Here is a 19197-nt window from a genome sequence, read left to right on the forward strand (position 1 = left end):
CAGTAGTTAGGTGTGTTGAGGTGATAATGATGTCCTTCAGCTATGTTTAAAGGTTGGTTAGGATTGGACTTAAAACTTTTTGAGAAACAGACCTAAACACAAAACTTTAAAGTGAAATGTTGACCACGACAACGCCGCCGCCGGAAAAGTAACATCATAGTATCGCCTTCGTTAACTATCGTCGGTAGTGGGCCTTTAAATGCTTTTTTGAAACATTTTGCCGTAAATTGGGATATTTTGGATGTGGTCATATTGTGGTTTATTTGTCTTCCTTTTGACAAAATATGTACATATACGTTATACTAAATATTTCTACTGAAGGCCAATATTTCAAAGGATTATCGTTGTATTGATTTGGCTTTAAAACTTATCACGTCAGTTTTCAGTTTATGAATATAAACATAAAGACTGTTGCGTTATGCAATACAGAATTTTGATCTTCCGTTCAGATCAAGTTGCGCGCCAAAATGTACAAAGTATAGGAACCGCTAAATTTAAAAGCACCAAAAATGAGCCACCCTATTTTGATACACTAACGCAGTAGAACGATTTTCCGACGCCAAAGTATCCCAATTTACGATACAGTTTGCAAACTTCACAATTAATAGAACAACCGGCTTCTCTGAATTTTCTATCCCTGGCTTATCTGAGTCATATACGTAGTCTATCTTTTGATTGCTCAGTCGATACAGTCATTGGTCTGAAATATTTCCTGTTTCCGTCGCACACTTAAATATTAGATCGAAACATCACCTCATCATTTCACAGACAGAAACAATCGTATGTGAGTTATACACATAATGAGAGGACATAGTGGAACTACAACTGAGTTTTTAATTCATTGCGGAGAATACTTCTAAATTCTGAATTCAAATAATATAAACTTTTAATTCAGTCGGCAGTCAATATTGTGACATTTCATCAGACGAATACAATTAGTGAATATATCTCATATCGAATTGATGATCAAGTAACGTTCACCCACATACTTCATACATGTAGGACATGTAGAAGTCGTGGACAGACAAAAGGAATTCAGATACGGATGTAAAAAGAAAACTATGCGGTAGGCCTACATCTGTATGGAAGACATCAACATTTGTGTGAATACAAAGAAAACAATGAACTTGACCATTTTATGTTTATCTGTCAAACGAAGCTACATGGATACAGAAACATGGATGACATAATGTGAAGAGCAGTGAACATGCAATGTGAATACAAAAATATTCGACATGAACTTTGGATACAGAAAGTATTGAACGTATGAGATATGGTAAAACGAAGCTCTGGTCGTCCCTCCGGGAAACGGATTATAGGCAGCGTGTATGATTATTCGTCTAAATAATATCGATACAGAGAGTATTGGTATTGGGCAAGGAATATGGATATAAAACTATTGAACAATAATATGGATACGATAAAGAGTGACAAAGTTATGTCGATGCGGGATTTGGTATATGAACATGTCATGCATTGTAGGAGTGCAGCACGGACTGGACATGTCGTGATGATACAGAAAGAGGGACGACTGGTCATGGGTGAGCCATGCTACAACTCACTTTGGAAAACAAAATCACTATGTGTGATTTTTTCAAATTGGGTTGAAACAGAGCCGCAGAACGAACTGAGGAATAAGCTAACCTAAGACGGAGAAACCAATATAAGATCCATCATGGCCACTCCAGGAGGTACGTATATTGCTGCGATCATTACCCGTGTCAGCAGTATATCGTGTCTTTATTGTAACAATCTGATTAAAATACATATCCATATTCTCACTTCGCTAGAGGATCTAATAACATCTAATTAGTAAGGATCTAATAACATCTAATTATAGGTAAGGATCTAACAACATCTAACTATAGGTCAGGATCTAACAACATCTAACTATAGGTCAGGATCTAACAACATCTAACTACAGGTCAGGATCTAACAACATCTAACTATAGGTCAGGATCTAACAACATCTAACTATAGGTCAGGATCTAACAACATCTAACTATAGGTCAGGATCTAACAACATCTAACTATAGGTCAGGATCTAACAACATCTAACAGGATCTAACAACATCTAACTACAGGTCAGGATCTAACAACATCTAACTATAGGTCAGGATCTAACAACATCTAACGAAAGGTCCGGATCTAACTACAGGTCAGGATCTAACAACATCTAACTATAGGTCAGGATCTAACAACATCTAACTATAGGTCAGGATCTAACAACATCTAACTATAGGTCAGGATCTAACAACATCTAACTATAGGTCAGGATCTAACAACATCTAACTATAGGTCAGGATCTAACAACATCTAACTATAGGTCAGGATCTAACAACATCTAACTACAGGTCAGGATCTAACAACATCTAACTATAGGTCAGGATCTAACAACATCTAACTACAGGTCAGGATCTAACAACATCTAACTATAGGTCAGGATCTAACAACATCTAACTACAGGTCCGGATCTAACAACATCTAACTATAGGTCAGGATCTAACAACATCTAACTATAGGTAAGGATCTAACAACATCTAACTACAGGTCAGGATCTAACAACATCTAACTATAGGTCAGGATCTAACAACATCTAACTAAAGGTCCGGATCTAACTACATGTAAGGATCTAACAACATCTAACTATAGGTCAGGATCTAACAACATCTAACTATAGGTCAGGATCTAACAACATCTAACTATAGGTCAGGATCTAACAACATCTAACTATAGGTCAGGATCTAACAACATCTAACTATAGGTCAGGATCTAACAACATCTAACTATAGGTCAGGATCTAACAACATCTAACTATAGGTCAGGATCTAACAACATCTAACTATAGGTCAGGATCTAACAACATCTAACTATAGGTCAGGATCTAACAACATCTAACTATAGGTCAGGATCTAACAACATCTAACTATAGGTCAGGATCTAACAACATCTAACAGGTCAGGATCTAAAAACATCTAACTATAGGTCAGGATCTAACAACATCTAACTATAGGTCAGGATCTAACAACATCTAACTATAGGTCAGGATCTAACAACATCTAACTATAGGTCAGGATCTAACAACATCTAACTATAGGTCAGGATCTAACAACATCTAACTATAGGTCAGGATCTAACAACATCTAACTATAGGTCAGGATCTAACAACATCTAACTATAGGTCAGGATCTAACAACATCTAACTATAGGTCAGGATCTAACAACATCTAACTATAGGTCAGGATCTAACAACATCTAACTATAGGTCAGGGATCTAACAACATCTAACTATAGGTCAGGATCTAACAACATCTAACTATAGGTCAGGATCTAACAACATCTAACTATAGGTCAGGATCTAACAACATCTAACTATAGGTCAGGATCTAACAACATCTAACTATAGGTCAGGATCTAACAACATCTAACTATAGGTCAGGATCTAACAACATCTAACTATAGGTCAGGATCTAACAACATCTAACTATATGTCAGGATCTAACAACATCTAACTATAGGTCAGGATCTAACAACATCTAACTATAGGTCAGGATCTAACAACATCTAACTATAGGTCAGGATCTAACAACATCTAACTATAGGTCAGGATCTAACAACATCTAACTATAGGTCAGGATCTAACAACATCTAACTATAGGTCAGGATCTAACAACATCTAACTATAGGTCAGGATCTAACAACATCTAACTATAGGTCAGGATCTAACAACATCTAACTATAGGTCAGGATCTAACAACATCTAATAGGTCAGGATCTAACAACATCTAACTATAGGTCAGGATCTAACAACATCTAACTATAGGTCAGGATCTAACAACATCTAACTATAGGTCAGGATCTAACAACATCTAACTATAGGTCAGGATCTAACAACATCTAACTATAGGTCAGGATCTAACAACATCTAACTATAGGTCAGGATCTAACAACATCTAACTATAGGTCAGGATCTAACAACATCTAACTATAGGTCAGGATCTAACAACATCTAACTATAGGTCAGGATCTAACAACATCTAACTACAGGTCAGGATCTAACAACATCTAACTATAGGTCAGGATCTAACAACATCTAACTATAGGTCAGGATCTAACAACATCTAACTATAGGTCAGGATCTAACAACATCTAACTATAGGTCAGGATCTAACAACATCTAACTACAGGTCAGGATCTAACAACATCTAACTATAGGTCAGGATCTAACAACATCTAACTATAGGTCAGATCTAACAACATCTAACTATAGGTCAGGATCAAACAATATCTAACTATAGGTCAGGAATCTAACAACATCTAACTATAGGTCAGGATCTAACAACATCTAACTATAGGTCAGGATCTAACAACATCTAACTATAGGTCAGGATCTAACAACATCTAACTATAGGTCAGGATCTAACAACATCTAACTATAGGTCAGGATCTAACAACATCTAACTATAGGTCAGGATCTAACAACATCTAACTATAGGTCAGGATCTAACAACATCTAACTATAGTCAGGATCTAACAACATCAACTATAGGTCAGGATCTAACAACATCTAAACTATAGGTCAGGATCTAACAACATCTAACTATAGGTCAGGATCTAACAACATCTAACTATATAGGATCTAACAACATCTAACTATAGTCAGGATCTAACAACATCTAACTATAGGTCAGGATCTAACAACATCTAACTATAGGTAGGATCTAACAACATCTAACTATAGGTCAGGATCTAACAACATCTAACTATAGGTCAGGATCTAACAACATCTAACTATAGGTCAGGATCTAACAACATCTAACTATAGGTCAGGATCTAACAACATCTAACTATAGGTCAGGATCTAACAACATCTAACTATAGGTCAGGATCTAACAACATCTAAACTATAGGTCAGGATCTAACAACATCTAACTATAGGTCAGGATCTAACAACATCTAACTATAGGTCAGGATCTAACAACATCTAACTATAGGTCAGGATCTAACAACATCTAACTATAGGTCAGGATCTAACAACATCTAACTATAGGTCAGGATCTAACAACATCTAACTATAGGTCAGGATCTAACAACATCTAACTATAGGTCAGGATCTAACAACATCTAACTATAGGTCAGGATCTAACAACATCTAACTATAGGTCAGGATCTAACAACATCTAACTATAGGTCAGGATCTAACAACATCTAACTATAGGTCAGGATCTAACAACATCTAACTATAGGTCAGGATCTAACAACATCTAACTATAGGTCAGGATCTAACAACATCTAACTATAGGTCAGGATCTAACAACATCTAACTATAGGTCAGGATCTAACAACATCTAACTATAGGTCAGGATCTAACAACATCTAACTATAGGTCAGGATCTAATAACAACATCTAACTATAGGTCAGGATCTAACAACATCTAACTATAGGTCAGAATCTAACAACATCAAACTATAGGTTAGGATCTAACAACATCTAACTATAGGTCAGGATCTAAAAACATCTAACTATAGGTCAGGATCTAACAACATCAAACTATAGGTCAGGATCTAACAACATCTAACTATAGGTCAGGATCTAACAACATCAAACTATAGGTCAGGATCTAACAACATCTAACTATAGGTCAGGATCTAACAACATCAAACTATAGGTCAGGATCTAACAACATCTAACTATAGGTCAGGATCTAACAACATCTAACTATAGGTCAGGATCTAACAACATCTAACTACAGGTCAGGATCTAACAACATCTAACTATAGGTCAGGATCTAACAACATCTAACTATAGGTCAGGATCTAACAACATCTAACTATAGGTCAGGATCTAACAACATCTAACTATAGGTCAGGATCTAACAACATCTAACTACAGGTCAGGATCTAACAACATCTAACTATAGGCCAGGATCTAACAACATCTAACTATAGGCCAGGATCTAACAAAATCTAACTATAGGTAAGGACCTGGTGGTCTACGCACTCTACCATATCTTCACTTCAGATGTATTTTCTACGTTAACTTTAAATTATATTTCGTCACCACATCGACTTCATGGCAATAAACAAGAACTTTAGTGACCTGATATTAGGCATTTTGCATCCTTGGGTGAAATGGCTATAAAGTTAATTCCAATGAGTGATATTGCCCTTCATTCAATGTCACAGGGATCAAATAGACTTCTTTTCATTTACTAAGAGCCGTCCGCCATGCGCCGTGTTGTATTTTTTCATTCAACTACTTCTTCTCAATAACCAAAAGGCCCAGGGTTCTCATATTGGGTATGCATCATGCTTGGATGAAGGGCTACCAAGTTTGTGCTCAATGCTTATATTTGAACTTTTACACAGATGCCTAATTTTCATGAGCCATTGCAAAACATCAATTATTAGTTTAGGGCGATTAAGTTCGGAGAAACAGAAATCTTTGTGAGACAAAATTCAATTAAATTGCAACAGTAACATGCTCCTCCATATAGTGTGCTGTATGGGCGAATGGATACAGAAAGTATTGAACGTATGAGATATGGTAAACGGGATGACGAAGCTCTGGTCGTCCCTCCGGGAAACGGATTATAGGCAGCGTGTATGATTATTCGTCTAAATAATATCGAAATTATATTTCGTCACCACATCGACTTCATGGCAATAAACAAGAACTTTAGTGACCTGATATTAGGCATTTTGCATCCTTGGGTGAAATGGCTATAAAGTTAATTCCATTGAGTGATATTGCCCTTCATTCAATGTCACAGGGATCAAATAGACTTCTTTTCATTTACTAAGAGCCGTCCGCCATGCGCCGTGTTGTATTTTTTCATTCAACTACTTCTTCTCAATAACCAAAAGGCCCAGGGTTCTCATATTGGGTATGCATCATGCTTGGATGAAGGGCTACCAAGTTTGTGCTCAATGCTTATATTTGAACTTTTATACAGATGCCTAATTTTCATGAGCCATTGCAAAACATCAATTATTAGTTTAGGGCGATTAAGTTCGGAGAAACAGAAATCTTTGTGAGACAAAATTCAATTAAATTGCAACAGTAACATGCTCCTCCATATAGTGTGCTGTATGGGCGAAAGGACTTCATCCACGAAACTGATTCTATCCGCTCAGCAAACTATTTTGTTCCCGTCAAAATATTTGGAATTATCAATTTGATTGGTAAATGTGAAATATGTCATCAGAACTTTAATCCTAATGGGAATTTTCGTCAAAATTAGACTCGGAGGTCCATTTTGGACTACATTCGATCCAGTCTCTAGGCAAAAAAAAAATAAAATAAAAATAAATAAATATATAATAAAAATACCATTCACGGTCGGTTATATTTGTATTTGCCTGACATTCTTGATATTTAACGTATGCTATTTAGAGGCGAACTTGTTACTTTCCATTTGTGTTGCTAACCCGGATGTAAACTAATACAGGTTTTTCAACTGTTAATATTTACTTATGGGTTTTCTCAAAATTGAATATGACTTATTAATTGATGGTAAAGGTAAATGCCAAAGTGATCAGGCGAATATTTTCTTATTTTATCACATAATCCGCCTGATATCCAATGATTACGCCCGTGTAATATTTTTGCGTATGTCACTAGTGTAATATGACCTGGAGCGATTTTCATTGGTTGGAAATTCATTGTGACATAAGACAGAAACAATAAAATGACGTCAGGAAAAATGATTTGACGTCAGGTTTACGATGACGGTGGGACAAAATGGCGGATTTTCGGAATACAGTTTGACGTGAAATTCTTTGTTATGTAGGTATTTGTAGTTATGTGATAAAAAGTATCTTAAAGCTGTGTTAATTTCATATGAGATTTCGCTAAGGCTTGCAAAAATAAAAACTTCTTAGACTCGTTTCATAAAATCTCATATGAAATGAACATATTTTTTCACGAATACATAAACATCCATGTACATGTAATACTATTTTTCCAATTGTATTTATTTGTAAACTTATTCGTTGATATTACAGAAATTTAAAAATTAAATTTTGATATTATAGAATCATTTCATAATATTTTATAGGTAATACAAGAAATTTATAAACATGATTATAATATAAATCATAAAATAACAAAGTACATTGTATTAACGATTGGATTGGATAACAGGCAAAGCCTATACAAATCCTGTCCTTTATTATGGAAATCAGAGTAGTAAGAAAGCATTACTAGTGTATGAATCTAGAAAATTGATATTGTACGGATATCGTAATTAATTTTACTGTAGTAAAATCAAAGCATCTTGAGTATACCAAGTACCTGCATGATATACATAAATACAATGTACATGTATGTTACTGCTATTTGTAAACGACATTTTTGAAAGCAAACTTTAAGAGCAATCTAGTATTAGTTTAAGAACCAGTTTGTAAACTAGTTTGAAACCATAACCCAAACCCAAACCAGTTTATTTGCTACAAATGTGCCATACTAGGTAGAGTATAGGCGAGGCGTTCCGATTGTCCTCATGGGGGTGTTGACGGATCAACTAGGAAGCGAACTGAGAATAAGGATCTATACTGATTAAAACATAAGTAAAACATCCATTGATTTGCAAATGTGATATTTTATAGAGATACAGCTTATCTATATTGATAAACATGTAAGTTACCATGGTTACCACTCAGAAGCTGTGGCAATCGATGTTCATTATCTACCCCGTAAACTCCATATGATAATAGATTAATTAGATTGTTTCTGTGGTGTCATTTTTATGTAATGCTACGATAACATACATTTCAAGTCCTTTAGATGGCTTGTTATAAGCAAGATTTTTTTTAAACAGTCGAACATGAATTTAAAAATAATATTTCATTAGTTGCTCAGTTATATTTTTCGGAGCCCAAGATCTAGGGGTATCAAATATTAGTAATTTGTGGGAATAATTTGTAATACGAAGCTTCAGTTAATCCTGTCTCAACGATCAGCAGCTCGTTTGCCTCGAGTAATAGCGTTACTTCGTTATTTCGTTGTCTCGATTTAGTAATTCGCTATCTCGATTTAGTAATTTGCTGTTTCGAGTTAATAATTCGTGGTCTTGTGTTAGTAATTCGTTGTCTCGAGTTAGTAGTTTACTGTTTCGAGTTAGTTAGTTGTTTGTTGTCTCGAGTTAGTAATTCGTTGCCTCGCACAAGTTAATTATTGTCTCGATTGAGTAATTCGCTATTTAGAGCTAGTAGTTCATTGTTTTGGGTAAGTGATTCGTTTGGTCAAATTAATCATACCATACTACTTACATGAATGTATAACTATAGTTGTAGTTCGAATAAATTAATCAGAGATAAGTAAACTCGTCCCATAATCGAATGTCGTAGAATACTTAACCCATGTCATGAACTTCAGAGTTGATTAATTCATTCATACCTTAGTAAGAATTACTGATGGCAGGCCACAATCAATAGTTTGTAAAAATCATATCTCCTTTCATGTGCTTTGTAAACATCAAACTGTCATGGAAACTTGTTATGTAGTTTTTTTTATATGCAGATAAATACCCGGAACACGAGGAGACTCACCAAGAGGAAAGCTTGGCAATCAGTGCCAATCTCGATGCCATGGGGTTTAATGCTGAAATTATAAACTTGACTCGAACTTCAATGCCTCAAATTAGCGAAGCAATCAGTATCATAAAGGGGGAAGAGACTGTCGGCATTGAAACACGTTTAATAGGAAGTGCAGGAGAAGGTCTGTTAACGCTCAAGCTGAAGAGTGGAACTACATCTGATTTAGATTATATAAAAATTCTTTTGGACTATGAGGTACATGAAGACAATGATACTTGTGTTGAACAAGACCATTTTCAGTTTTGGATAGAGTCGTGCGAAAAAAATGCAGGTTATGTCAAATTAAGAATTGCAAATGACAAAACACTACGACAATTGGAATCCTCTTTCGTTGAATACGACGCAGAAAGAAATATCCATTATCTAACAAACGCAGCCGTCATCATGAGCTCTGAACAAAATATTACAAGTGACATGCAATGTGTAGTAGATAAAATGAGAGACACATTTATCATGATGGACCATATTGTATGTGGACCGTCTTTTTCTAGTGTTTGTCGCGAGAACTTTAAACCAGACACGTTCGGAATCGATAAAATAGATGTTGTTATTTCAATTCCCTGTCCTAAATGGCCTTCTGTCGCAGAAGAATGGATAAAACGGAAGCGCAACTATGGATGGCCTTCCAGGGTTTTTATATCAGAACATGAAAAACAAGGCTGTTACGTCGTCCCGGTCGGATGTAAGGAATGTGACCGTACTCATCTCGATTGGAGGCTGTCGTTTGTGCTTGTCGAACAAGCATTAGTTTGGGATTTCAACTCAACTCAATTACAATGCTTTGGTCTGCTTAAACATCTTAAAAAGTTTGTATTTGAGAAAGAAATAGGTGATATAATATCGTCATATATATTTAAGACTATTGTTTTCTGGGTTATAGAGGAATCCCCTCCCGAACTTTGGGTTCCTGACCGACTTATCACAGCCGTGCAAGTGTGTCTGGATAGGCTGATCGAATGTGTACAAGATAACTGTTGTCCAAATTATTTCGTGCGTGCATGTAATCTATTAACAAACAGATACAGCACCACGGAAAAACCTACAGTTCTTCGGGCATGCTATTTTGTTCGAAAGGACACCATTAGATTGCTAACACAAACTCAGCTGTTCAACAATGCGTTAGGATCTAATCGATTCCAAAGATCAACAATAGAATCTGCTATGAATTTATTGAAATCTTTTTTAGGTGATGTCATATCTTCCTCTTGGGCTAAGATTATAAAATATAAATCAATTAGTTATTTTACAGAAATATCATCCTGTCAAGAATCTTTGAAAACAGCAATAGAATACTCCACCAAAACATCAGACAGACTTAAGGGAGCATGCAGGAGGAACAGTTTATCACAGCAGATTATCACTGGTATAATTACTGAAGTGGACCTGATTCGGAGACGACTTTTGTGGACACGGACTATTCTGGATGAAGACATAAAGCCAAACATTTTGTGCATCACAGTACCTCAAAAGAGATTAACGGAAACTGACATCTTAATGGAAAATATCAATATCTGCCACATGAACGTAGCTGCGGGAAATTTTCATCTGACAAATGATATGTTAAAGCCACTTATATACAAACTGAAACATTTATCACTCATTCGACATCCCACAAATTATACCATTCAACCGTCGCGTACGTTTGTTACAACGATAGATTGTTCAATGGATGTATGCACCCGTCTATTACAAGATGGGCCACAGATCTCAGATATTGCATTCTTTAGATTTGAAAAAGACGTTATCCCAGAACCCCTCCAGACGGAAATGCACACACTGCTGCAGAGCAATGAACAATCTAACACATCGACCGTTAGGAAACAGTACGTGACCATCGATCCTGTCGTGTACGCGTGCTTCCTCAAGTTCTGGTGCTGTATGAAACTGGAGAGGAACATTGACATGTTAAAGGCACGTGACGACATGGTGTGGTGCTGTAATCTTCCTGACATCACAAACAAAGCCGTGGCATTCAACCTGCTGGGGTACTGCCATAAACAGCTGGAGGAATACGAGGCTGCCTTCAGGGCTTTCAGTAAGGCGTTTCAGCAAAGTCCAGAAAGTGATGCTACTTTAGTCCACATGGCCAGTCTTATCAACTGTAGACTTAAGAGCCAGCTGATGGAGACACGCATGGACTCGTAATTCTCTGCTTTAAAGCCACCTTTTCCAAGACTTGTTAGCATTTATTGACTTACATATATCTTCACCATGATGTGTACTATGTACATTGTAAATATTTTTTCACTACCACAATACATTGTACGTCGTGTTATTCCACTCCCAGAACGTCCTATGAATGTGCTTGGTGTTGGATAAATATATCGATATTCCACTAGTGAAGTAAGTGATCGGTTGAGATTTTTAAACTGTGACCTAAACTACGTTTATGTGTCACGTTACAAAGTGTTTTAAAAACGCCAACAATAATCGAATGACGTCATAGTTTTGTACTCCGATCGCTGTTTGCAAAACAAACCGCTGTTGATTAAGAATTGATTGCAAATTGTGTTGCTTGCATCGACTAATGAAGAAAGTTAATTTCGTGCAAATGAATTGAACTGGGAAGTTATTTTTTGCTAAAGCTCGTATCTTGGAATTTTAAAAAATAACTCAACCGTGTGAAATGACTTTCATATCCAACAACCTCTCGTTGTGTTACCTCTATATATTGCCTCTGATGCCTCTTCTTAGACACTATCGATTGAGATGTATTTTCATTTTTGTTCGGATTTCAACATGAAATCATCATATATCGGCCGAGATAAAGTCTAGATTACATAAACAATTGTTTTATATATCGAAACACTTGCACACCAAAGGGATAAACTGTTCATTCAAAGATTAAATCCGTTCCTACCTGTCCTCAATTAAGTGCTTGGTTAAGAAATAAAATTAATCGGATGTTACAAATCAGTCTTTATGATTTAATTCTAAGTTTGCAAAATATTATGCATGGCACGTAAATTCTCCCCTCGCATACACGTTCACGCTATATGATTATATCGTGAAAAGTATACGGTACATTTCTCAATCAGTTTATAAAACACTTCTTAATGCTTTATATACACGTAGTTTCACAATTACACATCTAATATTTCCTAACCTGAATTTCAGGTCAAGAAATCTTGACCTGAAATTGATCAGAATATAATTTGAGGTCAATTTCAGGTAAAAAAACTAACCTGAAATTGACCAGAATTTCATATGATTTTTGTCCAGAAATTGACCTCAGCAAATTGTCGTTTGAAATTCAGGTTATTTTTTTTAACCTGAAATTGGCTTTTCTGCTCCTTTCAGGTCAATATCAGGTCAGAATCTTAAACAGAAATTCTGGTCAATTTCAGGTTAGGAAATATTGGCTGTATAGTCCATTGTTATTGTTTTACAGTCAACTTAATAATTCTGTTTCTGAGTGTAACAGTCATAAAACAACTTTTATGCTTTTCTGAAGTTTCATTTCAAAAAAACATTATTTTTAACCATCGGATAAACTTTCTTATGACATTTCCTTCTTTGCACACAATGTATTGGTAAGACCATTTTACTCATTTAAATTCTGAGGAGGCAAAATCAGAGGTGTTAAAAAAAACCAGGACATAGCCAAACTACTATTGAACAAGATTACCAACAAAGGAGGAGTATCTCTTTGGGTAGTTTGTACGGCCACTCAGTGATAAGCTGCATGTTGTATGCTTTTCAGAATATCCAATTTTTCTGCGCTCATAATGTGTAATTTCAGAGATCAAAGGTCAAAGTGTAAAATTTCACATTTTCATTGTTTTAGTCCTAATTAATTAAATATTAGAATAGAGATAACATTTTTTGCAGATTTTGCCTGTAAATATTGGGTTTGTGAAGTTCAGTTCAGAAAACTGATGAAAAAATCAAAAAGTAGGTCACAGTGACCTAGTTAAGCATTTATTCTATTTTAGCATTAAAAACTTTCTTGTGCATCAATAATGTCATATTCAATGAATGGTATCATCTATCCACTAAGCATATACTGTTTTCCCTAGTGCATTGGGGTATTTATATCTATATAAATTGCTAAAGTGATTCCTTATATCTCTGTAAATAACTTGACAGAGTAGACTCTAAGAAATGCCGAAATTTATAATGCGATTTAAGAAACTTTCATTAAATCATCATAATTTGTCTTGTGTCTTTGTGTTATTGTATAAATTCCTTTTAAACCTTCTCAAATGAAACAAAAACAATGGTATTACTTTGATAAATTTATTTTCCTATTGCATCCTATTAAATGAATGGCAACATAAAATAACAATATCTTAGAGATTGATCGCAGTATGTTGGTAACTATGAATAACCGACATCATTATTATATTGAATATTCATTATCACCGATATCCTATACAATAAATATTCATTATCTCTGACATCCTTAACTTAATGAATATGCATTATTATTGTCATGGTATAAACTCAATGAATATTCATCATAAATGACATCACATACTTAATGAATATTAATAACCTGTGTTATATCAAAAAGAAAAAGCTCACACATTGAAGTTGTAAAACCACTATCACTCATATTTGCAGATTGTTCTACCAATATTAACATAAATAACACTTACTGATTATAGAGTGGAATACAGGTAAACGAGGAAAACTTCAGATTTCTTAAAACACATAAATATTCATCAGATAGGTTAAACAGCAATATCAATATTCATAAGACAGGTCAAGCAGCCACATGAGTATTTCATTAAAAAGGTAAGACAACCACATGAATATTCAATAAAAAGGTAAAACATCTATATGAATCGTCAGCTGACAGAAAACGGCCACATGAATATTCATTAGATAAGTCAGACAACAAAATTGAATATTCAAGAGACAGGTCGTGTGCATTCATGAATAATACAATCAAAAGGTGATCAACCTATCTACATATACAGTACATGGAGCTAGGAATCTATAAAGCCCTGGTGTCTTTATTACAAAGGACACAAACACCTCATAATAAGATTCACATTTGTTTTATATTTCTCCTTCTATAGAATACTACGATATACTGCCAACAGGAGGCCTAGTAGACCTGTTTTGCTCACCTGGAAAATTTGTTAAATTTCATTCAAATGACTAATTAAAGAGAATAAATATTTATATACTTATGTTAACAGCAATGACAATATGATTAATTGCAGCACATACTGCAATCATGCTTCTTGTTTAACTAAATTGATACAGCATGATTGCAGCATGACATGCTGTAATGAAGCATGATTGCAGCATATATGAGTACTGAAGCATGAAAATGTGCTACATTCATACTTTATAGTTTGCAGCATGCATGGTGCCAGCATACATATAGCAGCATAGTTTTAGTATATGCTGCAATGCAGAACATCAAAGCAGCATGGTTTTAGTATATGCTTCATTGTAGAAGATTGTAGCAGCATGGTTTCAGCATAAGTGTGCTGCATCACAGTACCTGCTGTACATTGTAAGGGCATGAACATCATAGAGGACAGACTCCACAGCATGGCATATTTAGTTAGTCCTTTGAACCAGTTAACTAAAATTATTTCTTCATATTTTGTCATAAATCAAACTCAAAATTCATATTTGAAGAGAGAACTGACTTTCACATTACAAGAAATTGAAAGCTGACAAGTTTATTGAGACAATTTCAAAGCAACAGCCATGTGGAAATGATTACAGCTTAAAACACAGCTGTATAAACATCACAGAATCGTCGTAAATAAGTTACAAAAATTCTATAAAAAAATCTAACATTGATCAGTAAAACAAATATATAAAATGTACATCAGACATATATATACAGTGGAGAAGCCACAGGGTTCATATCACAATAACTTTTATCTAAAAATCATAACAACATTTGATAAAATCTCAAAATAAAGTAAACTTTCAACGGAATAACGAGGTAATTAACGGGATATATAAACGAGGCAATGGACAACAAATAAACGAGGCAACAACGATGGTACCAAGATATTATTATGTACAGTAATTATCAGATAAATTAATTACCTAATTATGGATAGTATAACAATGAGGTTTCTTAATAAGACAATAAAATGTAATGAATATATAATATGCACTGCCAATCTGCACAAAAAATGCAGTATTTTTTCTCTCTAAATAATTTTGTTGAAATTGCAATAACGAAAAATTGAATTATATCATATAACTGATATATGTTACAAGATTGACAAATTTCAGTTCGAGTATGATGTAAATATAGTAATTTTAAATTAAGATAACGAAAGCTTTCTAAAGGATTCAATCATTACTGGATATATATATATATATATTATAAAGACAACTCTTTTAGTTGCATAAAAAATAAGAGGACAAACAAACTAAATGATGTTAAATTCCATAAGTCTGGCCTCAATAAACATAGATTTAATGTGCCTGGCCCAAAATATGTATGGCCTGAACATAAAATATACAATATACATCTACACAATTCACTATCAATGATTTAGTTAACTCATTCAGCCCTGAAATATCATAATGGACTGGTCTAGTCTTTGATTTAGAAGAGCCTTAATGTGTACTCTGGGGAGAACAAGTTAAAGGAATGATCTTACAACATATTTCTGTTTGGTTTGTTTTTGCACTTTATTCTATTTAAAGACTCCAGAGAGAGAGAGAGAGAGAGAGAGGGAGAGAGAGAAAACATGCTGATAAAATCTGCTAAACTGTCCAATATCAGGCTCAAAATCAGTAGTATATAGTGTTAAAGCATAGATACCTTGGATAATTATTATCACCAGTGCACCATATATGGTATATAACTTGCACTGGAATTGACTTATCACCATATATGTATATAAACTTGCTCTAAGAATGAGATAGCACCATATATGGAATAAACTTGTCCAGTGAATGAGCCAACACCGTGTATGGTATAAATTTGTTCAGTGATCGAGTGATAACTCTATATGGTATAAACTTGTTCAGCAAATGAACCAACACCATATATGGTATAAACTTGTTCAGCAAATGAACGTACACCATATATGGTATATAAACTTGTTCAGTGAATGAGTAAACACCATATATGGTATAAACTTGTTCAGCGAATGAACCAACACCATAAATGGTATAAACTTGTTCAGTGAAGGAGTAAACACCATATATGGTATAAACTTGTTCAGCAAATGAACCAACACCATATATAGTATAAACATGTTCAGTGATCAAGTTAATAGGCTGTACCTTATATTGCTGTACTATTAGTATATAATATCAGAGTAATTGTGATTGGAATTCAAGTTTCACAGGACACTGCTTTACATTTTTGAGAGAAACTTTGGGACAATTAACTGTCATTTTCCAGAAATCATTTTTCATTCATTCAGAAACACATTTGAAAACTCACATATACACAGAGTAATTTGTTATTTGCATACTATTTTCCACATGAAAAATAAAGATATTGATACAATAATAATAATAAAAAAAAACGAAAAAAAAAACAAGCAATGAAAGCTGTGAACTTGAGAGAAATGAACAATTTGTCTTAAAATTTGAGCAGATGATCAGCAAAGACTTGATTAAGAACTTTCTTTATTTTGCACATTTTATATTTGAGTTATAACATCAATTTCAAAATATATTGAAATAATACTTTTTAGTCAAAATAACTGGTTGATATCAGAAAAATTATGAATCAGAAACTGCATATAAGTTAATTTAAATCTGCACTTTATTTGGGTAATGTCTATCTCCAAATACACACACATTTTATGTTGATAATGATATTTTTTTCAATTCACAGTTAGCAAGTTCAAGAAATAATATGTGTATATATAATTATCTGTATACAAAGAATGAGCTTTTGTGGTATAAGTACAGGCAAACTATATTGTATTTATATGGAACAGTGATTGCTCGAGGTATACCATTTAAAATATCACTTATTCACTTCACTCATTTGTGATTCATTTATTTTTCAAACAAATGTAGAATTAACAAATTTTCAAACAATAAAATCTTCATAAAGATTGATCAACACATAAAATCAATGGAATGTTCAAAGAAAAACAACAATCTTACAAAATATGGCACATGTGTAATTTTCAATTTGTGACTATAATGTAAAAATGTAATAAAACAAACAAATATTGCACTTTATGAAATAAGTGAGAAAAAAATATAAAAAAAATGATTCTTGAAATGTTTGAAATGAAAATGAAAATATCTGAGACATTAATTTCATGTGAAAATTGAACTATTAAGATAACTACAAAATCAATATTCTGAACAAAAGTGTCAGGGGAGATAACTCAGGTGTTCTTGAGGCATATTAATCAAGGGACACAACTGCAACCTGAACAACACTATCTGGGGAAATAACTGAACTGGACTTGAAATACTATTCAGGGGACACAACTGCTACTTGACTATGACTAACACATCATGCATCTAGTGATTTATTTAACTAGGGTAAAACAATATTTCAAACAATTGGCAGTTGTATATTTAGAATATTCTGAGGATCGATTATAATATCACCTCAAGAGATTACTAATGCAACAACAACCCATATTATCCAAGTATACCTACATGTTATAACAATTTGATCAGTCTACCTATCAAATGCACTACTTGTCTATAAACAAATGAAATGGTATATATGTAACACTGTACAGAATGCGATCAAGACAGTCTAAATGCTATCTATATATGGACATATATTTACAATTATGTAATAGACTATAAGTCTAACGAATCGTATCATACAAGATGAGAAATGTATTTCACGTCATTCATTTGCACATCACTTTTACTCTCTAGAGCAAAGTCTAGTTCATATTATGCAGCAATTATCAATATATATATATATATATCTAAAAATGAAACTACTATAAATAACCGGCCTTGACCTTTGACCTTGTAACATATAACTTCAGCACTATGATGAGGAAGTTATGTATAAATAGCGATTCTATAAGTTTCTACTAATTATAGAGTCAGCCACAAGTAATAGAATTCTAGAAAACCGTATTTTGGTTGCTATGACTACGTCTGCATCGGATGTAGGAGAAGAGAGATTGTGATGCTCTTTATAACTATTGGTTGAGGATGCTGAACTGCCTTTACATGTCACCAAATATTCCAGCAAATGTTCTACGTAGGTTTTTCATCGTGTCTTCGTCTTCTGAACTCCTCTGGCCCGGTGGACCACGGTTGCCGGGTGGAACCCTGTAAGGGAAGCCGAAACTCAAATTTCCATGTCTTTCTGTCGCATTCCATCCTCTTCAGAGAAAACACAATGGTCATGCATGCTATTGTTATATTCAACATATTTTAGTTTTTTAAAATTTATATATCAAGTAATGAATTGTGATATTGATCACACCATCTTACCTTAATGAGCAAAATCAATTAAAAGCACCAATTGTGTCCCCCCCCCCTCCACTTCCCCCACTTGTGCCCTCCACCCCTCTTTTTTCCCCTAAATATACCATATGCATTTGATAGATAATTAAAAGACCCAACATGAACATTTTCCATAGCAATCATGCTATGGGTCTGACATTAGGTCTCTCTTGCATTGAAAATAATCCATTTTGAAATTTTAGCATATTT

General features: G+C 34.2%; 2 protein-coding genes across 4 annotated transcripts in view; one reads left to right on the plus strand and one right to left on the minus strand.

Moving 5' to 3' along the window:
- Positions 1–753: 753 nt before the first annotated feature.
- LOC138304765 (uncharacterized) lies at positions 754–13542 on the plus strand. 2 transcript variants are annotated; one of them, XR_011205636.1, is made up of 3 exons: positions 754–1691; positions 9524–12771; positions 12948–13542. XR_011205636.1 is itself a non-coding variant. In XM_069245023.1 (2 exons), exons 1-2 carry the CDS (start codon positions 1676–1678, stop codon positions 11743–11745), a joined length of 2238 nt encoding a protein of 745 aa, XP_069101124.1. In that variant the 5' UTR covers positions 754–1675; the 3' UTR covers positions 11746–13542. The 2 variants fall into 2 exon arrangements, 1 of the variants encoding a protein (XP_069101124.1); XM_069245023.1 differs by having other exon boundaries at positions 9524–13542.
- Positions 13543–13825: 283 nt separating this feature from the next.
- Positions 13826–19197, minus strand: part of LOC138304767 (synapsin-like) — a 141749-nt gene continuing 136377 nt past the window's right edge. For both annotated transcript variants that reach the window (XM_069245025.1, XM_069245026.1), the window contains exon 14: positions 13826–18810. In XM_069245025.1, coding sequence (XP_069101126.1) covers positions 18705–18810 — 106 coding nt within the window. In that variant the 3' untranslated portion in view covers positions 13826–18704. The remainder of the gene's footprint in view (positions 18811–19197) is intronic.

This window comes from Argopecten irradians, chromosome 12 (assembly GCF_041381155.1).
Source record: "Argopecten irradians isolate NY chromosome 12, Ai_NY, whole genome shotgun sequence".
NCBI classification, from domain to species: Eukaryota; Metazoa; Mollusca; class Bivalvia; order Pectinida; family Pectinidae; genus Argopecten; species Argopecten irradians.